Source organism: Acromyrmex echinatior, chromosome 2, assembly GCF_024713525.1.
Source record: "Acromyrmex echinatior isolate Ae372 chromosome 2, ASM2471352v2, whole genome shotgun sequence".
Lineage (NCBI taxonomy): Eukaryota > Metazoa > Arthropoda > Insecta > Hymenoptera > Formicidae > Acromyrmex > Acromyrmex echinatior.
The window spans coordinates 9,175,560-9,197,857 of record NC_141853.1 but is presented as its reverse complement, the minus strand read 5'-3'; the positions used below and the strand labels follow the sequence as shown (position 1 = coordinate 9,197,857).

Genomic DNA, 22,298 nt, shown 5'->3' with positions numbered 1-22,298 from the left:
GTATACATGCGCGCGTGCATGTGTACGAGAGACTGGATCGTTCGTAGAATCGCAAACGAGTCTCTCTCTCTCTTTCTCTCACCGAGATCTTGGTGGAGACCAGTCGCTTATTATTATCGCGCTACAACGATCCACTCTCAGTCGCTATATCGAGAGAAAACTGAATTGAAGCAACGTGCGTGCTTGTATCTTTAGATCGAAACGCTGAAGATATACCATCAAAAGATTCTCAAGATTGTTACAAGTAAAGATTGTGAGGTATCACGTGTTTAAGGACACGTGTTTAAGGGCACTTGTCTTACTCTGCCCTATTGGATGGATTGTGATGCGGAAGTGACGGTGCATCGATCGCGAAGACAGTGAAAATTGATAATCTGAGACGGAGAACGTCACTTGGGAGGGACGTGCGGCAAAGAAACGGAGATATGGAAACGACGTGAAACGTCGAGTATTGCATGCCGATAAGATCGTGAAGTCACGATTAGTTCAAGATTGGCGCAGAAGCGACCGTGAAGTACCAGAGCAGACGATTGTGCTCTCGGGGCACCTTCGTAAGTGAAGATTATGTGAAACGTGTTTTTCTGACGCGATGTTACGTCGACGCGCGATTCGTATGGTGAATCCGACATTGAGCATCGAGACGACTTCGTAAAAGCGGTCTGTCACGATTGTGAAACTAACGATTCAGCGTTATTCGAAGAAAATACACGAGGTAATTAATTATCCTGCTATGCTACACGATTTTATCTGAACAATTTAATTAATCAACTTGCTTTCTAATTCTCTCATTGTATCTATAAATGTCATATGTGCTGTATACCAGTTTTAATCAGACTAAAGAAATGAAAGAAATAAAGAATGAAAGGAATATTATTATGAAAGGACTAAAGGAATATTATTTTTGTGTATTGTTTTTACGGAAAATTATAATTATCGAGCAAAAATATTTTTTATACAAATGTTAATGTAAATTTATTTATGTGTTTATGTATATTTAATTCTTTGAAATTTTTCTTTTAAAATATTGTTATAGAGATATAACAATATAATTATTATATTATTATACATTATTTAATATATTTAACTATTTATACACGATAATTATTTATGAGACTGTACAAGAATATTATAATAATATTGTATACATATATATCTATGAATAAAAGGAGATAGAAGAGAGGAGAAGGGAAAAAAAGAACTCTGAAAACAGTTTTACCATATTGATACGTACTTGTCTCCTTTATCACTCGTAGTGTCTTTAAAAATCCTGTTACATGTAAATTACTAAAACAGTTTAGTTATAATTGTCTCGACTAATCTCGACTAATTAGCATTTAAAAACCATCGTAAGACTAATTATCAATTCTAATTATTCTGGGACTAATTACATCAATTCTTTTTAGATGGAATGTACCCGGTTTCACCAATGTAAGATTAACTTTAATTTTATTTTAATTTATTTTTTATCTTTTTCTAATTTTTAGGATTAGAGAAAGAGATAAACAGTAAGCTAAACTAAGATTACATAAAGTTAATCTACATTGGTAAAAACGGGCAATATCATACAAATATGTATATAATATATAATTTATATTTAATTTATTACTTGAACTGTTTACAATATAACTTATCAAAGGCTAAAGATAGCTGAGAATAATATTTTCTTATCTATTTACATCTATGCAGTAATTCTTGAAAAACACATTCATCATCCATCGTTCAAAAGCTGTTAAAGAAGAGAAAATGTACATATAATTAAAATACATATAATTTAAATTTGGTGTTGTTTCTCCTGCGATGAACATTTTTTTATAAGTTAACGAAAATGTTATTTATATTACGTACGATCATGTGCGATGTGCATACGCCTTTCGCATAGTGCGTATATACGAACTGCGTACGCGTGGTTGACGGTCGCGTGTCCGTGTGGCAAAACTCATCCCAGCACGATGAATTAATACGATTACTTGGAACCATATTCATTTTCTAAATTGTTTAATTGCTTTCAAATTGCATGTCTGTTTCTCGCGACACCCTCCAGTGATCGCGCATTCATTCAGAATTACAAATCCTAGAGGATAAAAATACTTTATCAAGGAAACACGATAGATATATCGCATATCAAAATGCAAACTTTTTATTTGCGATGCTTTAAGATATACATAACTTTCTCATATTTTATTACAACATTTTTATTCATTTTGTTACATTATCTTATGTAACATCTAATATCTTATGTATCATAATAATTATTTTATTACACATATTTTTTACATTAATTAATTTATTTTAATAATTTATTTTATATTAATTTTATTCGTGAGTAAGTTTTGTTTATAGATATATAAAGTTCGTTTGGATTTTTTTTAGAAAAAATCTTTTTTGTTTTAATTAAGATTCGATTCATAATAATATTTTTATATATAGAGTTCTTGAGATATAGTATGGAACTTCCAAGGAGATTTCTAAAAAAAAGAATTTTTAATTATTGTAAAATGAAAAATTTCTATCCGGAAATTGAATTTCTCTTTTCATCTAAAAATCTAGAAATCTAAAATTTTTTGAAAAAATGAAATTTTAATAGCTCATATTATACTCCAGCTCAATAGTTCATTCGGTTGAAAATGTATTTGTTGAAAATGATATTGTTTGCTTTCAAGCCAGTTTTATAATCAGGTCTTTTTATTCAGCAGTTAAGTTTTATCGGAAAAATTTGTTAATCAAATGCTTGAATAGTCTGCTTGTAAGGTCGTAATCTTCGCACCAAGATTTCGCAACAAATTTAAAATCAAGTACGAATAACGAATGAATTGCATTATAAGTCAAAAAATGTGAGCAGCATAAACATTTGAAAACAATCATTTTCAACAATCCATTTTTTTATTGATAATAAAAGAATCATTTGTGAATTGATTCTGTAATACTTGAATGAAGATAGTGAACATTATTAAAAGATTATTCAATACTTCTTGTATAAAGTAACAGTTCTTCGAACTGTTTACTTCGATTGATGAACAAGCAATTATTTGATTTCCGCTATTTAAAATGGAATTATTTCAATGATCGAACAGACCCCATTAAATCGATTTGTTGTTGTCATTTTCAACAATTGATAGAATTCTTTGGACATTATTACTATTATTATTATTATTACTTAAAGTGCACATAGCATACTATACATTACATTATACTTACACTGTACTTCCAATGTGTTGTTATAAAAACATTTCTATTAAAACTATTTTATTACGTGTTAAAGGAGAAAGTTCATTGAAATGAACTCCCAAAACACGCGCGCGATAATGAATAGTTATTAATCTATTCATCTGTATATAATTATCTGTATATAATTATTGTACGCCTGAGAGAATAACGCCCCGTTTTTTCCTAACGCATTATATTACATTGAAATGCACCATAATAATCTTATATGTGTAATTAATTTAATTAATGCATTGAAATTTTTTTTATTAACGCATTCAAGACTTCTTTTTGAAAGGCTAATTAAAATAGAGTTCACTTTATTCGTAAAATTTAAAAATTTATTACTATATTTCTACAAATTTTAGACACAAATTTTAAATATGAAGCTTTGCTGACTTTATCGTTGTTAATGTTACAGAAAATGATTTTAATATTAAAAAGTTAATATATTATATATTAAAGTGTGTGTGTGTGTGTGTATGTGGGTGTGTATATATATATATATATATATATATATATATATTAATATTTGTTCTTCTAATGTTATAAAATTTTCTTGATGATTAGATAAAATTAAAATTTTCTATAAAAAAAATATTATGTAATGTATTAATCTTACGTATATACAATTAAGAATTATGTATATATAATTAGGAAATCTTAGGAAATATTAGGATAATGATATTTTATTGTATATACTCTTATTTTATTACTATATAAATAACATACGTATATCATGAATATATGTGAGCAAAAAAATTGTTAATAATAGTACTTAATTGAAATTAATCAAAATCTTATTTCACATATAATGAGCATTATGTCCTGGAAATCGATTATTAAATGGCAATAATATTATTTTTATTGTCTCGGGAACGTAGGTTATCACAAAGTTTTTAATAATCTCTACTTCGAATATACTCGTTCTTCATGATGTTCTGCAAAATTTTCCATACTTTTATCAGCAACCATTGTTATTATACTTGAAGTAAGAAGATTTCTTGAGCTGGTTCTTGGATTCTGGGGAAAATTTATGCAAGAATAGAGAGAGAGAGAGAGAGAGAGAGAGAGAGAGAGAGAGAGAGAGAGAGAGAGAGAGAGAGAGAGAGAGAGAGAGAGAGAGAGAGAGTGTGTGTGTGTGTGTGTGTGTGTGTGCGAGTATTTTCTGAATATGTAACAAACATGTTAATGTACAGTAATTACCAAGTGATAAAATTGTCAGCAACAAAATACATCATAGTCTAAGATATCAACATGTACAATAGTGGAAAACAGAAAGCAACCATACTTAACTGATAATAGCGCACTTAATCGGTAAACATTTTTCGGTAATAATTAAAACAATTAACACACCGTGAATTATTATACTGAAAGAAATTCTTTTGTATTATTGCATAGTATGAGAGTATAATTTTTTAAACTGAATAATAATACAATTGTACTAAACAAATTTATTGTTAAAAATAGTATTTATCCATCTAAAAAACTTTTTAAAAATTTTTGCTATAATAGATTTTTATGATTAATTTTAAGTAACTTGGGATACATATTATTACATATTACATTACATAATTCTTACAATCTGAATACTTCCAAGAAGAAAGTATACTTGAATTAATAATAATTTTATATAAAAATTGAAATTAAATTTATATATAAACAGTCTTAAGTAAATATTTCAGAATTGTTAAAATAAATTTTAAAATAAATTTTAAAATAAATTTTATATTATAACTATATAATAAAATTTATACACATAATAATTCTATATGTTTTAAAGATTGATGAAAAATAAAATTGTAATAAGTATAACATACATTGAATTAAAATAATATTATTTAAAACCTTAACCTTTTGCATGATTTTTATATTTAACAATAGTTATAAAAATTATCAAAAAATAAAAGAAATTATTCTTAATTCATAAAATTTATTTTTATTTTTACTATTATTTATTTTACAGATTTGCGTCGGAACGTTTTTGGGGTCGCATCAACGTGAAAATTTTAATCAATTTTCTTTGGCAGTTATATTACATAAGATTTATATTACACAAGATAGGGAAAATCCAGGCAGTGCACCATGGCGCATTCCGGCCGAATTACGCCGATCCGAATCGAAAAGTGGACACTGCAACGCGTCTCAATTCCAGATTGCTCGTCCGTGAGTTCTTTGGAAGAAGATTCTAGATCAACTGAATCCGAGGATATGTCTATCAGCCCAGACACGTCCTGCCGCTCGAGCGCTGACACGGACAAGAGTTTTGATCTCGACAAGGACTTCCGCGAAAAATTGACCAAATATGAAGATATAATCGAAAAGATCGAGAATTTGCGCCTTGCGCGCAACGACGAGGACAACAAAGATGCCAATGAGAACGTCGGCAGAACGCATCGAATCAGCAACGAAAACTTGGATAATCTGGAGTATCAGAACAGCTGCAAGTCAGGACATCATATCGATAACGAGGATATAAACAACAACGAGGATAACGTCACGATTGATGACAATAAAGGCTGCTTGCCGCTTAACATATGCGACGACAAGAAACAATGCCATTTGTACGATGGGAATTCTCTGGACAATGATTCGGAGTCCGAACAGGCAAGACAGCAGGAGCAGGACGACTCTGACGATTCCGATCTAATTCAACGAGGACCAGTCAAGCCCAATTTTCAATCTCCTCGAGCATTATCATATCCTTACTCCATGATGACCTGGCTACAAACGACGCGTGCAAACGACAGCACGGATGCCGCTTACGCGGTAGACTACGATAAAACTGCCGAGCAAATCTTAAGGAACAAGGATTACAGCGAGAAACTGAATCCTTGCTTAGACCAGTTATCGGATTCAAGTCGAAATCAGACATTGATCGGAGCGATGAATTTGGGGATGGAACCCAGTTGGATCGAAGAGAATAACAAAGATATTTTCCGTAACGGAGACTCTAGCAATGATGTAAGTTTTGTTAAATTACGTTTTATACCAATGATGACGTTCTTATAAAATTATCTTTTTTTTTTTTAAATTATATCGCACGTTAAATGTGGCGATTTAAATTGAAGCGTATTTTTATAGATAGATTTGCATAAAAGTTGCACTAAAGAGAGTATAAAAAAAAAAGATATTTTTAGTTTATCAATCTATTTTTTATATATTTATAACAGTAAATATTTGACAGCAATCATATTGTATATAAAATGCTATTTGAATGCATTGAATATTTTAAACAGTCGAAAAATAATTAGACATACTATTTTAATTTCCTCGATTATCTGCACGAGAAAAAAACTTTTAATTCTACTTCATTAAAAAAAATTTATTAAATTTCAGTAAATATTTGTTTCAATAGTACTAACGAAATATTTACTAAATGTAAACATATTTATTTGATTTAAACTTTTAAAAATAACTTTTTTATTTTGAGTAAATACTTATTTACTAAAAGTGCAAATTTCATTGGTGTACTATTGAAACAAATATTTATTAAAATTCAGCAAATTTTTTTTCAGTTGCATATGATGAATAAAAGAAATTAATTAAAAATTATAAATGATTTTGCCTATACATATATCGATTATTATATTACAAAATTATTTTAATTATGATGTATAATAATTACTTTAATATAATAACATGTTATATAATTATTCCCCGCGATAAAAGAAAATTTGAAATGAGTGTCGATGACCAAAACTATTAGCGTCAAAGTAATACGACGCAAAAAAGTTCTCCCGCTCTGTAAAAACTGATTTAATCGTATTTCAGACCGCGGCACTTCCCTCCATAGTTGTCGACGATCCGGGAGAAGAGTCCTTGATGGACATCCTGTCGCATGGCGGTTTTCAAGCCGCATTGCTCTCAGATACCGGCAGTCACTCGATTCCCTCGCCAGGCGCGAAAACCTGGTCCGATTCTCCAGCGAGTAGCTACAACTACGTCGTCTCGAGGTCGAACAGTCGGGCGTCGAGTCGCGCCCAATCACCGGGTTCCGCTACGAACTTAGAGTCACCGCAGATGCACGTCAACGTCATCGGCAGCCCGCTCGGCTCACCGCAGGTAAGTCCGCAATAATCTGCATAAATGTATGAGGAGCGCGCATAAGTAGCGCTTCGACGAAATCCGCATGTCTAGAATAAGTAAAACAAGGCGTTGAAGTCTTACGCGAGCAATTGCAGTTTATCACACTTCAAAAAAAATGTGTAATATTACACACGCTACCCACGTAAAGATGTTAACTGAATTGCAGATTAAATACGACCGCAAATTAAAATACAGCGCAGTTCGTCGATTTTACCTGCAGCTCCGATTTTCCAATTTTTTTCTAGAATGAATAAACCGTGATTGCACATTTTTATAAATCTTTTTATACGTTGAATATTACGACTTGTTTTGTCTGTTATATCAATTTACTTATTTGATAATAATATTAATTGTATTCATATTAATTGTGTCAGAATTTATATTTTGAATAATACACATACAGGTTCTAAAAATGTTGTAAAAATAAAAGAATACACACACACACACACACACACACACACACACACACACAAAACTTGTAATAACAGGTTTAAATACTTAAAACCGAGTCTACCCAACATACCACATTGTTCCAATCGTAAAACACCCATTATCACGTTTGACGAGTCTCATAAAATATTCAAACAGCTACCTGACAGCTAGTATAAGTTTATGTAGCGGTTGCCACTTATTCCTTCGTGACTAAGTACAAATACGAAACGAATTCTCGGCAGATGATTCAGTTAATCGGACACCTTCCTTCGCAGGTTGCATCGACATATCGTGTGCCGCAAACGTTATCCTCCTCATCCTCGTCCAACCAGTCCTACAGCGACGTGTCCAGCCCGAATTATCAGACATCCCTTAATTATCAGACTGAGGAACAGCTTGGCGAATCACTGTCCGGTTGGAAAGGTATCTACGAGTCTTCGGGAACGATCGTCAACAGCAGCGATACAATTGATTGCGCGTTGCTCCAGCTCGTGGAGCAGGTCATAGAAGAGGACAAGCAAGGCAAAGCGTTGAAGGAGCCCCAGGTTGTCTCGAATACCTCTTGCTTCTCGTCGGCCTATAACGACCGGTGTGTATCCGTGCAAACGTTGGGGAGTGATGTGAATCCTGTATCGCGCGAGTGTCCTGGAAGCGACATGCGAAGCGAAAAGCTGGAGGCTTGTTTGGGCATACCCAACACGGACTCCATTCAAGTTGGGGATCTGCCCATCAATAGCGATCTCGTATCGGTTTACGCGAGCAAGGGCAGCACCGGAGGATGTGCATTTGTGAATCGCGCGGTGAACGGCCACGCGACAAACATGGAACCAAGGTATTACGAATCGCACGCGAAGAATAACCAGGTCAACACGCCAGTTGTGTCACAGCACGATGCGAACACTCTGCAGGAGCTCGGACTGACCGATGAGACATCCGTGAAGACATCTGAACCGAACTTAACGTCACAGAAGGAGTACACGATTTTCCAGGCCGCCGGTGGAGAAAAGAGATATGATCAGCCACCATCGGTGTTTGTACCTAACGATTATCAAATACCAACGATGGTCTCCTCGTTTGTATCCAACCATCCACAGAGGTAAACTTGATAAAATGATTGCGTATGTGAGGAAAATATAAAAATGAAGTAAACGAGCGAGAGAGATAAGTAGTTCGAAATATTGAACAAATTAATATTCTGAACTTAAATCGATATTCAAAGTTTTTCATGAAATTGGAAAAAAATGATATATCTTTTTCAAAACAAAGCTTCTCTTTCCTCGAAGACAAAATCAGTTTCAGTGTTTATGATTCTACATATATTTTAATCGCATGATGCTTGCAAATGTAAAAAAAAAAGAAACATATGTTCTCTATTTCCACGAAGTTATGTAATCAAAATTGATGGCAGATATCGCAACGAAACGGATGATAACGAGAAATGTTGCGATAAATCAGCCGTTTAAGTTTTCAATGGCATATTTATGTTTCCGGTGCCTTTAAGCAACTAGAAAATACGAGTCTAAGTATGAATCAAATGTAGCAATCCCATGCATATTAAAGCATGTTTCTTAAAAAATTTTAATTTCTCAATATAATTTTAATTATAAGTAAACTGCGCAAGTAAACTGCTTTTTAAATCAAGTTGTAATACAAAGTTTTGAATACTGTCATTTTTTTATGCACTCCTCGTGTTAAAATAATCACAGTTTTCGTGTGAATGAGTAATAAGAAGTGTGGTTAACGACCCCAATTGCCACGACAGGAACTTGAATCGAGGCATAGTACCGTGGCCTTCGTTAAACTTACCATCTGTAAGAGCGAGTGAGAGGCTGAAGGAAGGATTGCATCCTAAGGAAGTGGAAAGAGCCATGAGTAATCTGCTGAAAAAGTCCATAGAGGAATTAGCAGCCACAGATGAGGATGGTGACACGTAAGTAACTCGTTCTATTTTATTAATAATATTAAATGAACTTGTTTTGCTTTAAATGTAAATAGACAAGTATAAAAAGCGTCTATATCGCATATAAATAAATACATTAATTGATGCTACTAAATTTTCTTTTGATGTAACAATATTGTAATTAGTATAATAAAAATTAATTAATGTCGAACTTTTGAAAAGGAGATAAAGAAATAGCAATAAAAATCGTTTCTCTCTCTCTTTTCTCAAATTTTCTTTTTTATCTCTTTTGTACTAAAATATGACATTTGCGTAATAGAGCGTTAATGTGCCTGGTGGGCAACCCAGAGGAATTAACAAAGAAAAAAGCTTATTTGGTGCCATTGGTCGAGAGATTGGGCAACCTGCCGAGCGCTCTATCAATGGTGAATAATCGCAACGAGGATGCTTTGTACTTGGCCGCTATGAATTGTCCGGAAATGCCATATGTCACCGGATATTTAGCTGCCGCAATGATACAAAAAGGGATCGATATCAACCAAAGATTATATCATATGCGCGTAAGTTTTCTCACGATTTTTTTACGCGAAAATAGTTTTTGTACAATTTATTAAGGCACTTTAATGTAATAATTGGTCACGCGTTTGCGTTTCAATTAAGTATATATTACATTCGTGGACGAATCTTTAAACGAAATAATTCTTATTACATAGAAAAGATTCTCTCTTATCTCGGCGAACGGTTATTCGTTAATAAATACATTTCTGAATGATTAATTGCGACTAATGTAATCGCTGAATAATTACACGACGCTTTGAAACAAGAACAAGTATATAATCACGGTTAAATAAAAGATATTAAAGATAATTTCATACGGCGAACAATTTTTTTATATCTATCGCCGTTTCTATTATTTCAGGGCGACACGCTAATACATTCAGTTGTAGCACGTGGTGATTCTCACGGGGAGGTCTTGGCGGAACTGTTAACGTTGAAGACGATACAAGGAAATCCCGTGTTCGATTTATCGAGGTGTAATTACGATGGTTAGTTAAACAGAAATGAGATTAGGATAAGCGTGCACAGAAATCTGATACAAGAGTAAAAATGTGCATTTCAGGGAGAACCGCTCTTCACATCGCAGTCGAATCGCACGATCCTTTCGGACGAGGCGTCAAGTCCTTGGGCATAACAGATCTTCTCTTGAAAAATGGCGCAAATATCAAAATCAAAGAAAGCAAGTGCGGCGATACTGCTTTACATATGGCAGCCTCATTGAGTTGCGATCCTGCACTCGTGAAGGTAATCCACTTGAGGAATTTCCCAGCTTTGCGCAATTATCTAAGAAATTGTGAAGTTACTCGTGTAATAATCGGCTCATTGGATAAAATGATATTTATACGATCTACAATGTATATCACTTCTTGAAATTAAAAAGAAGGGCTACAAATATGAGAAATCTTAGAAAATAAGAAGAAGATACAATATCGAGAATAACAGCAAATACTGTTTTGAAACATTGAATAGTTTTTCAACTTTAAAATCCCAAGAGATTTTCCAAATTAATTCTAATGCATGTAAATAGATTTATTTTCGAATTAATTTCAAATGAGTTTTAATTGATGAGCAATTTATAACTTAAATGCTATTAAGATGGCATATTGTTATTAAATATTGATAATTCTAAATTTATAAAGACAATTTATCAAAATTTCATTAAAGGAAGATTTAATTCTAAATTTGTTGAAAGATTTTATAGTTAGAAAAAATGTGCATCTTCTGAAACATATTGCATGATAATTCTCGAATGTTTTGTGTTTAAACATAAACTGTTCACTCATTTCTTATCTCTTTTTTTCATGTCTGGTGGATAAAATCAGTAGAAAGATCCACCAATCAGAGATGGCTATAGAAAGTAAGAAGTTGAAGCAAGAAGTAATTGATCCATTCACTCTTATTCACCCAGAATTCCGCGCGATAATCTTTGACATGCAGTCGACAGTATTATCAATTTGATTACAAATAACAAAACAAGTTATATTAGGCGTTAATAAAATCAATATTGTATTTTGTCACGTTTTTCTCAACCGCATTTAAATATTATATAACACATAAGATAACTGTCTCTTTTTTGAGAGAGATCGCAACATCCACTGTTATTTTTCATTTTATCCGCATTTAACCGTAATAATATTCCATACAAAAGTTATCTCTTTCTCTCTTACAATAAACACAATTTTTCTAACAAGATGTCGCACTCGGTTTCTTGTTCCGCAAAAATCAGTGATTTCAAACAAACAAACAAGCTAATTATTTACAAACAGATAAAAGAGATGCAAATATGTAGAAAAAAGTATAATGTTTTTAAAAATAAATTGTAGATTAGGATAAATCCTTAACGCAAATTATTAAACACATTGGTAATTTATTTGATATGCAGTCTTCCTCTCAAGATTAAATTCTAAGCACGACATTGTTGATTATTTACGCAAATAATGTTGAAACTTTTCTCGCGTTTTCGCAGGTATTGCTGCGCAAGGCTACTTCGAATGTTGTGAACGAGACCAACTACATGTATAACACACCGTTGCACATGGCCGCGGCGGTTTCGAGTAATGTAGATTTGGAAAAGCAGAAAGATGTCTGTCGACTTTTAATACAAGCTGGAGGCCAGACGAACATACAGAACCGGCAAGGAAAAACGCCGCTGGCACTCGTGTTGTCAGAAAGGAAAGAAGCCATCAAGAGGATATTTTACAAAAAAGCGTGATAACGATAAAAGACATTGAAATAAGTCCGATAATGGGCTTTATATAAGACTGATTTCTGCGGAAGTATTTAGAAACACTCTTTGACGGTTTCCGCTCTATTTTTTGAACTGATTGCAATAGGACTCGCGACGTTCATCACAAGCAAACCCTCAAGACTGTGACTCAAGCCAGCAACAAGAAGTACCAACAATACGTACAATATTATTAATCGCATAAAATTATTAGGGAAGTTGTAATCCTGAGTTGAGCGAGTCGCTAAGGAGAAGAACGTAATTTACGAAGAATATCTTCGTATTCATAATGTCTATTTAGCGTCAAACATGGATAGTCTATTTTTTTAAACTAACTATTAATGTTCTTTAAACGGAAGAAATAAGAAATATATATATATATATGTTAAATATATATTTATATTTAAAATTAATGTTTTTCATTTAATTTTTTTATTTTACTTTTAGAATGATATTTACTATTCTAGTTGCAATTTAGTGATATGTATAATATAATTTTAATATAAAAAGAGACTATAAAAAATTAAACATAAAATTAGATATATTTTACGTTAAATATGAAAATGTGCCTTAAAGATATCTATGTCATATATTGCTATGTCTTTAAGTTAAATTTGTACAGTGAAGATAGTAAAATACTAATACAATTAAATTATATAATTGAGTAATTATTGCACTCAGTAATGTTTAAATAGCTAACAGAAGCGAATATTTTAATGTACCTCAGACCAAATACTTTCTAGAACTTGACATTACTTACGATAAATGTCGAATTTCGCTTATTTGATTCATAACACTTTATTTCCTTCTCTTTTTCTGTTTTACTCATGTGATAATACCTACTTGCATTCTCATGATTTACAGTTTAAGTGTACAAAAGTTACTCAATTCAATTGCTCAAAGTTTTATTAAATCGCATTAGCAAACCGGATTGTTCTATTATAATATTTACAGCGTCTTTCTTTGATTAACATGTATATACATATCATTTATTGATACTATTTTAATACACATAAATTAATACACATTTAAATATTAATTTTTAATACAAACATCGTGAAATATGTACATATTTTTTTAATACATCAAACGTCTATGTACAGTGTGAAGTTTATACTAAATCTTATTTGTTCCACGAATCGAGTTTTTCCACAGTTTTTCTAGCTATTCGTTTGTGACACCAGCAACAACGGGAAAGAAGTCTCTCGTTGAGAAATTTTCTCTATTGTGTCACGTTATTTGACATTTTTACTTGGAAACGTGGTCTGGAAAGAGCGAAGTGCTAGATCAGCCAGATGCAAAATCGTTACGTCGAACGATCGTAAATATTATTACGAGATTAATCTTGGCGCCAATCTTCTTGCCGCCGCGTGTATAGACGTGTATACTTCTTGATTGTGTATTTCCACGAATCGAAAAGCTGGTACCGTAAAAGTCATCATGTTGTGCGTGGTGACTCCATATCAGTAAAACAGTACGATGTGTTGCAGGAGTGTGTATGTGTGCGTGCATGGGTACGCGAATTTTGTTGTGTTAACACTCATCGATAAAAGTGTGCTACATTAGCATATATGTAAATCGTAAATATATTTTTATACACACAACTAGTGTGTGGCGTCTGGTATTTCCGTCTCTCCCGCATCGCGAGCGATGTTGTAATCCTTTGTAATCTGAATGCTTCATGCGACATATCTTAATGCATATTAAAGTCCTTATTCATTGATTTATAGCAGTGACAATTCAAATATTTCGACCTGAGCGACAGAAATCAAAGACCTATATATAAAAATAAAACGAAAACAGAATATTTGTCTATTCTTGCAAAAAATATTTCGTATATTATAAAAATTGAATGTATCAAAAATGTGCTGTGTTTTATTTTTTAAAAAAAGATTGCATTTTTGAAATATTAATTTTTCGCCCAATTATATCGTACTTTTTTTATTCTACAAGAGAATAATAATTTAATCCAATAGTTTCACCTCCTGTTTCACCTAATAGTCAATCCATCACTGTCCTGGTGAAAATAAAAATCGGAGCGTAAACCAAATATAAAAGAAAAGTGACGGAAGCATAGACAAAACTCTCAGGAAACAAAAATTGATACAAAAGAAAGCGTTTTAAGAAGAAATCACTTATCTTTTATGCCAATCATTTAAGCTTTCTTGGAGTTTCATTTACGTTTGTGCCATTCTCCCTTATATTTGATTTATGCTCTATCTTTTATTTTTATTAGAACGTTTAGTAATTCGCTTAATATTGATTAACATAATTATTATTCTCGTCATTTTCAAGTGATGAATTATTAAATTTATAAATATAAGAGTTGCTCAACTTCTCATCTTGATCCATCATGGATGGATTTTTTTTTCCTTGTATTTCCATCACGCATGTATAATCGCTACAGGAAATCATAGATATTGCAAATTAGTACAAACTAACTAATTTGTAATTTAATTTGCCGTTGCATTATCATAGTTCTGACAAGCATATCAATTAGAAATTTTTTACTATCTTGTAACAATCATATTACTATATTATATGTTATATAAAAACAACAAGTCACGGTAAAATGACATTAGAATGAATCAGAAATGATTAGAAAATAATTTTTAATAATCATTTTGAAGTCATTTTGATATCATTTATCATAATGACTTGTTGTTTCTGTTTGGGTAGGATTATATAGTTTTCTATAAAAATCATAAACCTTTGTAAAATATTTGATTTGAAGATGTATTTATTATTCCTTCTATGCGTGGCATATATTACAATATTCATCCAAATAAATGTTTTAAGCTGCAAAACACAAACGTTTAAAATAATATTGTTAAATATTAATGTGTTTTTATTTTTATATTAATAATATATGTAAAAATGTAGAAAAGGCAATTTCTAATATTTTTACAGTATATAATCATTAATCACTAACATTGAAGCTAACAATTATAAAATAGCTTCTAAAATAGCTTCTAATCACTACGTGTGTATTATAATATATATATGATATTTATAGAATAATATTATTAGAACAATTATAATATCGCAATTTATTATCAATACAATAATTCTCAGATATTTTTTATCAAATTGACTGTATTCTTCCGGTCTTATCATGCGACAAAAGCATACTGGCATTGTAAGGCCGACTATATACTAATTGACACACCAAACCCTGTGCTGAACTTCACAATTACCGGAATATATTTACCAAACAGTGTATGCATGTCAATCTCCATAAAAAAGCGGTACGAAAGAACTGTCTATCTTAATCGCGCACTCGACCGTGGATTCATCTGTCGGCAAAACGACCTCCGAAATAGTCATTGCCTGCTATCGTTACGATATGTTCAACATCGAGGAAATGTTCGTTGTTCTGGCGAGTTCTTCCTGAAAAGACAGAGGATCCACCAACGGGAAGCGTCGCCGAAGCATATCAGAAATTTGAATTTAATTTCAAAAGTAGTTTGAAAAAAGAATATTACAGAAGGCACGGATAAAACGATTTTTAAACACAAAGACGACAACGGAAATCTAGAAAGTTTAGTTTTACCGTACGGAAAACTGCCAAATTCAAAAGTAGAGCATTTCTGGTGAGAGCATTTCTTTTTCATTTTTTGTCCACAATATATAAAAATATGTTATCTTTTATTACTATCAAACTCAATGTACTTGTATTATAATAACTTGTATTAAAATATAAATTATATAAATATACTATATATATATTTTAATATGCTATTTAATTTTAATTTATTTATTATATCTATTTTTTTTAAACTTATAGTAAAATTTTATTACTATCTCTAAAAATAGTTGTAGAAGCTTTTTACACGTTTGCTTTTTATCAATAAAAATTCTGTTCTATGACACCAGGATAATTTTTCGTTCGTACTTTAGACAATATTTTTTATTTATATTTGTTATGTTTTCACATTTATTACATTTATGAGTGCATTCATATTTAACATTGTGTCTTATAAATATCAGCTACATGATAATTCATAATTGTTGTCTCTCTCTGTACATCGAAAATACGAGATAACTCATATTCAGATGCAATCAACATGTTAATATACTCGCTTTTAATTTACATTTACATGCAATTAATATTTATTTGTAATGCATATCTACGTTTAATCAAAAACCATTTATTTTCTATTTAAGAGAAAAAGCCTTTTTAATCATAGAATAATCCAGTTGTGTATATACTCTTATTAATCAGATATGAGACATTTCCCTTTCTAATTTTATGAGTACAATCGACGGTGAGATTTTATGTGCAGATACAACGTGTACGTTGAATATGGGAACGACCCTACTCGCTGTAATATTCATTATGGTATTGTTCGCAACTGCAAATAATATCAATGAACAATGCCAAGTTCATAATGAAAAGTGGATTACGTGTAGCTGCATCGGAAACGAGGTATACTGATTAACATCTCATATTCATATATTGCCATAATCTCTGGCACTTCACTATTTTGATTTTGTTTCAACAAATGCTTATGTATTGGTCTATCTTGAAATAAATCGCCAATTTGAGTAAATGTATTGAACGTCAATTGTTTTTTTTTTTTGCGAAAATGTCAGGTAGTAATTTTAGAATTACAAATATTTTTACGATGATAGAAAAATTACAAAAAATTATACTTCCGATTATAGTCAAGTTTGACTACTTTTTCTTAGCATTACTTAATTTTTTAAATTAAGTTTAACAAAAAGAGAAGAATTTCAATATACATTGTAAGATTTAAAATAAAAAGATATATCGTACTTGGCGAGAATTTCAATAACTTCAAAACTGGTCGAATACTTATAGAACTTCTAAACTATAAGAGAATATCCGATTTTTACAGTTGACTTACTGTACGTACACTCTTTGTATTTAAAGTGAAATAAATACATTTTTTATATTTGGTAACAATAAAAAGTGCAGTTCAGTTCATTAATAAATAATGAACTTATAGTTACTTCAACTAAATTGTAGTATTCCCAACTTAACTAACTGTAGTATTTTATTAATATGGATATAATTAATTTTTTAAAACGATTGTTGTGTTTTAAAAGCAATAATAGTATTAATTGTAAGTATAAAAGTATACGATGGATATTTTCGTTTACAGAAATTTTATTTAAGAAACATCATCTTTTTCTACAAAAATTGTTCATTAAAAACATTTTCAGTTGATTTTGATATTCAATTGATTAGACATGGATGGATAACGTTATATATGCAAAATGTTATAACTATATAATTATCAACATCTATCAATATCTATCTTTTAATAAGAATTACAGACAGTCACTTGCCAATAATAACAGATTTATTTTATAAATTGAACCGATATTTATCGTTCTCATTAATTTTGCGAGATCGGGACTAAAAATCTCAACATCTCAATATTTTTACGGCGACTTTCTTTTTTTGTTCTACTTTTTTTATTAACTTTAAAATAACATTATCGTTTACAGTGTACGTGGTGATAATTATCTCTTCGTAAAAATGTTAAAGTAAAATACATAAGAATATAAAATAAGCGAACATGAAATAATTGAGGATGTAGTGAGTGTACCTTAATTAGATTTAATTTTTTAGGAATTTTTTCTACCAGAAACATACGATTATACGAACACTCTCAGCGTGTCGGTCACAGGATGCGTTTCAGCGAATCTTCATTACTCCAGTTTTCCGGAGGCGAGCAATATCGAGGAAGTAATAGTTCAAAATATCAGTGATAGCCTGAGTTTTGACGTCTTTTTTTCGTCAAGCCATATGAAACTGTTGAAGCTCTCGAACATTGGTCGGATACCGATGATATCGAGTCACACGTTCACGTACATGAAAGCTATTGACACGCTTGCAATCGAGAATACGCTTATCGAGACTCTCGAGGAAGATTTTGCCTATATCAATATCTCGCACTTCATCATGATGAACGTTACGATCGAGCGAGTATCCTGCCTAAACGTTTCCGAAAAGGGCACGAAGTTGCGCATAGTGAACAGCAAGCTGCATAATGTCATGGAAACCTTGAATTTCGCCAATTTCTTAAACATCGAGATCATTGGCTCCAAGTTCGAAATGCAGAAACCGGGGCTAATGTCTATCCAAGGCGATGTCGCCATCGTAAAAAACAACATTTTCTCGAACGTGAGCATGAACTTGGTCACCACGACTGCCATTGTGATAAACGGCATTTGCGCGGATGGCAAGAGCACTCTGAGGCTCAGTTCGAGGAGTATTGATAGCACAGATAACAGACTACCGAATGAAATAGCTTATCCAGGAAACGATCAGCGTGGAGAACCTCTCACGGAATTTCTCACTATTCGAAACAATACGGTCTGCAAAGCAGGCAACTGCAAATGTTCAATAAGTAGCGGACAAGCTTCGTATTCTAACCGCGTCAACATAATATACATTTTCTTGTTAACAGAGTTCATATTTATACGCTATCTTTGATGCTTTTACTATGTTGTAATACTAACATATGATCTGAGTCTGGCTAGATAAAACCGATTCGTGAAAAGTCAATCTCGATTCAATATTATGATCAAAATATAAAATAATTTAAAAAAATATAAACAGCATTTAGATATTTCTAAACATTGAATCATGTGATTATACTGTAGATACTGGATAACTTAGTGATAAGTGCAGTTGCTTGTTAAGCAAGACACTCGGATTCATTTCTGAATTCTGCGATTCCACATATGATAAGATAAAGAATTTTATGTAGAGAAGTATAAAGAGAAACAAAAATAAGTCCGATAATAAATAATTTGGATAAATAATTTGCACTGGATAAATAATTTTCTGTGAAGAACGAAAAATCAAATAAGTATTGCGTTGTGACACGTTACAATCACTCGGTTTTCATGAGCTATAGAGGAAAACACTATATAATTTGCTAAATTTTTAAGCTATTTTCTTGTTAAATTTTGGTAATATTCCTCTACTTATTCCATTTAGTCTTCAATTTATTCTTTGTTTAACATTAGTTACACAATATATGTAAAAGGAACCTATTTTTAAAAAAGCCAAATTTAATTAAGTAAATATTCAAATTTTTATTGCCTAGTCTAGTTTCTTTTTGATTGACCTGTATATTCTTATTCTTTCAAAAATATAATTATGTACTGTTCATTTAATTACAATTGTAAGTATAGAAGAAAAAAGTAGATAAAGAGAACAGATCTATGTTAAAACACGAAATGTATATATGAGTTAGGAAATCACAAAACACTTTATTTCATTCAAAAATTTTAAACAAAATATTTTTAACATACAAAACTTATTCAAAATACTAACATTAACAAAACTTATTCAAAATACTTAAAGCTCTTTACAAAAAGCAATATTATTACAAAAGTATTACTGTATTATTAGGAATATACACAATTCTTAGTATACACACTTTTTCATGTATGTCCAAGTTATAAATAAATTATATCAATTACATCTGATGCTCAAATATCTGCATTAGTCCAAGCTCCAGATGCTTCAATATGTAAAGCAATTCCAGTTTGATGTAATTCCAGTGCTTCTTTCAGATTATTAATTTCTTCCAACATATGTCTATTGTTTTCTTCCAAACGGCAAATAGTTTGTTTGTATGAAATTAGCTCCTTCTCATGGATTTTTTGTAATAGTTTATCTTTTGGTGTAAAAGAACCTAGCAAAAAATCATTGTACATCTCATTATCTCGAATTTTATTACATACGATATGATTATAATCATATTCAGCTCTACTAGCACAATTCATCGACGATATATTCATTAAATATTAGTGTGTATTAAAGATGTATTAGACCAATATTGCGTTAATAAATTGTACTATTAAAGATAGTATACATTAAGCACCAAGCAAGTTCTGTGCAACATGTATACAAAGTATTTTCTATATAATTATATAACAAGTTGAATGCTAATCCCTGGCCACTAAGCAATTCGCTATGCAACAAAGTTGAACTGGTACATTCATTGTTGTGCAAAGACAATTTTATTTGAGAATAGTGAAGCTATTCATTAACTAATTAAAATTCAGATAGATTCCGTATATTATAATATTGTATATTATGTAAATATAGAACAAAAACCACATAGTTACACATTAAAAAAAAAAAATTAATAACTGAACACGTGATATTAACTAACCAGCAGACTTTTGTAACTGCTCTTGGAGCTTCTGACTACTCTGCGTGATTCTTCTTATTTCATGCTCATGTTGAGTTTCTTTAAACTGAATTTGTTTCTTTAGTTTTCGTATCTGTAAATCAGACATTATATTTTAATTTTTGTAAATTATAAAAATGAATCAATATTAGTTTTATTTTAAACAAATCATACCTCGTCTCTTTCCTGCTTCAGATTACGAGATGCATCCTCACATTTAACATTTAGTCTTCTTTCTCTTTCCTCTGCTTTACATATCATATGTTCTTTCTTTTGTATATCTTCCTTCAGACGCTTTACATGATTCTATTAATAAATTTATAATTACACATTACAATTTAAAATTATATCTTAAGTAGTATATTTAATTTCCACATACTTACCAATCATTTTACTGTGCAGCGTGGAATAATATAAAATGTCTCAGTACTTATTCATGTTTTAAGTAAAAGCACACTCACCTTAAGATTAACATTATCATTAACAGTTTTATGATTTAAATCAATTAATTGATCATGCAATCGCATTAAGTATCTATGTTTATGTATCATTTTCCATGTAGCATTTGTTACTTGTATAGATAGGTCTTTCAATGATTCTAAGGTTTGCAAATCATTATTTATGGTTACCGATGAGATACCGAATGATTCAAATTCCTATAGATTTAGACATCAATCAATATCAAGTATAAGCATATTCTAATAAGATTGTTGGCTATGTCTATCTCATTACTTCGTTCAGTGTATTCAAAGACTGCTGTAAATTATCTTGTTTACAGAATGCAGTTTCTTCACTAATACAGTTGTTTCGTACAGCAAACATACTTCTCAGATCTCTCTTTAGGTAATTACCAGTGGAAATTGCATTCATATTTATCTGCACATTTATTTTTGAATCATTTATGTTGTAAATAAAAATAAAATTTAACGTTTTTTGTATAAAAATTGTATATCTCTTACAAAGTATATATAAAATACTAAGTAATACTATTTAAGCCTATATATAAAAATATGGCCATTTTGTAAAAGATATTTTTCACTAAAATAATGAACTCTTTCAAATAAAATTTAGTATATATATATATATATATATATATATATATAAAATTACTTATATTTTCTTAATTATTAGAAAATTTTTATCAAAAGAGGAATACATCAAAAAATATTATATGAATTTAAATAATATTTTACAATGATGATAAATGATATATATTTGTTAAAAGATTAATATTTGCATTTTGCATATTTTTGCGCTTAATTTATATCAATCAAATAAGATGTTTCATGATTATATACATATATACAATAATTATCTTAATTAAGAAGATTGATCTCTTCCCTGTATTCCTAACCTCAATCATTCCTTTTTAAATGTATATTCTCTTTCTCAGATATTTCATAGTTTAGATTAATTTCCTAAGTCCTTTTTAATCATATTATTACTTACTATAATGTTCTTATATATTACAACGTCCTTTTTGTTTCATTGCACGAATATAACTTCGTTACTCTCTCCGATCCTCCTACACCTACACAACAATCCCCTACGATGGCTAACCGAAATGTCTGAAACCTAAACTTTATACTTTACCCTCTTTGGTGGCTTCCGCGCATGTCCACATTCTAGATTCCCCTCTCTCTTTTATTCATTCTTATTTCCAAACAGATATCGAATATGTATTCTCATAATTTTATGATCAAAGAAGACA

General features: G+C 30.8%; 3 protein-coding genes across 4 annotated transcripts; 2 read left to right on the top strand and 1 right to left on the bottom strand.

The window, feature by feature from the left end:
* The first annotated feature begins 2 nt into the window (after nt 1-2).
* Nucleotides 3-14,268, top strand: LOC105147978 (uncharacterized). The gene is made up of 9 exons (XM_087415273.1): nt 3-712; nt 5,168-6,165; nt 6,976-7,266; nt 7,998-8,818; nt 9,485-9,652; nt 9,942-10,182; nt 10,542-10,668; nt 10,743-10,924; nt 12,147-14,268. Exons 2-9 carry the CDS (start codon nt 5,287-5,289, stop codon nt 12,390-12,392), a joined length of 2,955 nt encoding a protein of 984 aa, XP_087271399.1. The 5' UTR covers nt 3-712; nt 5,168-5,286; the 3' UTR covers nt 12,393-14,268.
* A 213-nt stretch (nt 14,269-14,481) lies between these two features.
* Nucleotides 14,482-19,872, top strand: LOC105148083 (uncharacterized). Of its 2 annotated transcripts, XM_087415306.1 has the most exons (3): nt 14,482-15,997; nt 16,691-16,833; nt 18,007-19,872. In XM_087415306.1, exons 2-3 carry the CDS (start codon nt 16,711-16,713, stop codon nt 18,871-18,873), a joined length of 990 nt encoding a protein of 329 aa, XP_087271432.1. In that variant the 5' UTR covers nt 14,482-15,997; nt 16,691-16,710; the 3' UTR covers nt 18,874-19,872. The 2 variants fall into 2 exon arrangements, with proteins under 2 accessions (XP_087271432.1, XP_087271431.1); XM_087415305.1 differs by lacking the exon at nt 14,482-15,997 and having other exon boundaries at nt 16,262-16,833.
* On the bottom strand, nt 19,635-22,176 carry LOC105147974 (afadin- and alpha-actinin-binding protein). The gene is made up of 6 exons (XM_011059369.2): nt 22,037-22,176; nt 21,320-21,463; nt 21,049-21,243; nt 20,762-20,893; nt 20,570-20,681; nt 19,635-20,086 (listed from the first exon to the last, which is right to left on the bottom strand). The coding sequence occupies exons 2-6, from the start codon at nt 21,455-21,457 to the stop codon at nt 19,881-19,883; spliced, it is 783 nt and encodes a 260-aa protein (XP_011057671.1). The 5' UTR covers nt 21,458-21,463; nt 22,037-22,176; the 3' UTR covers nt 19,635-19,880.
* Nucleotides 22,177-22,298: the final 122 nt, after the last annotated feature.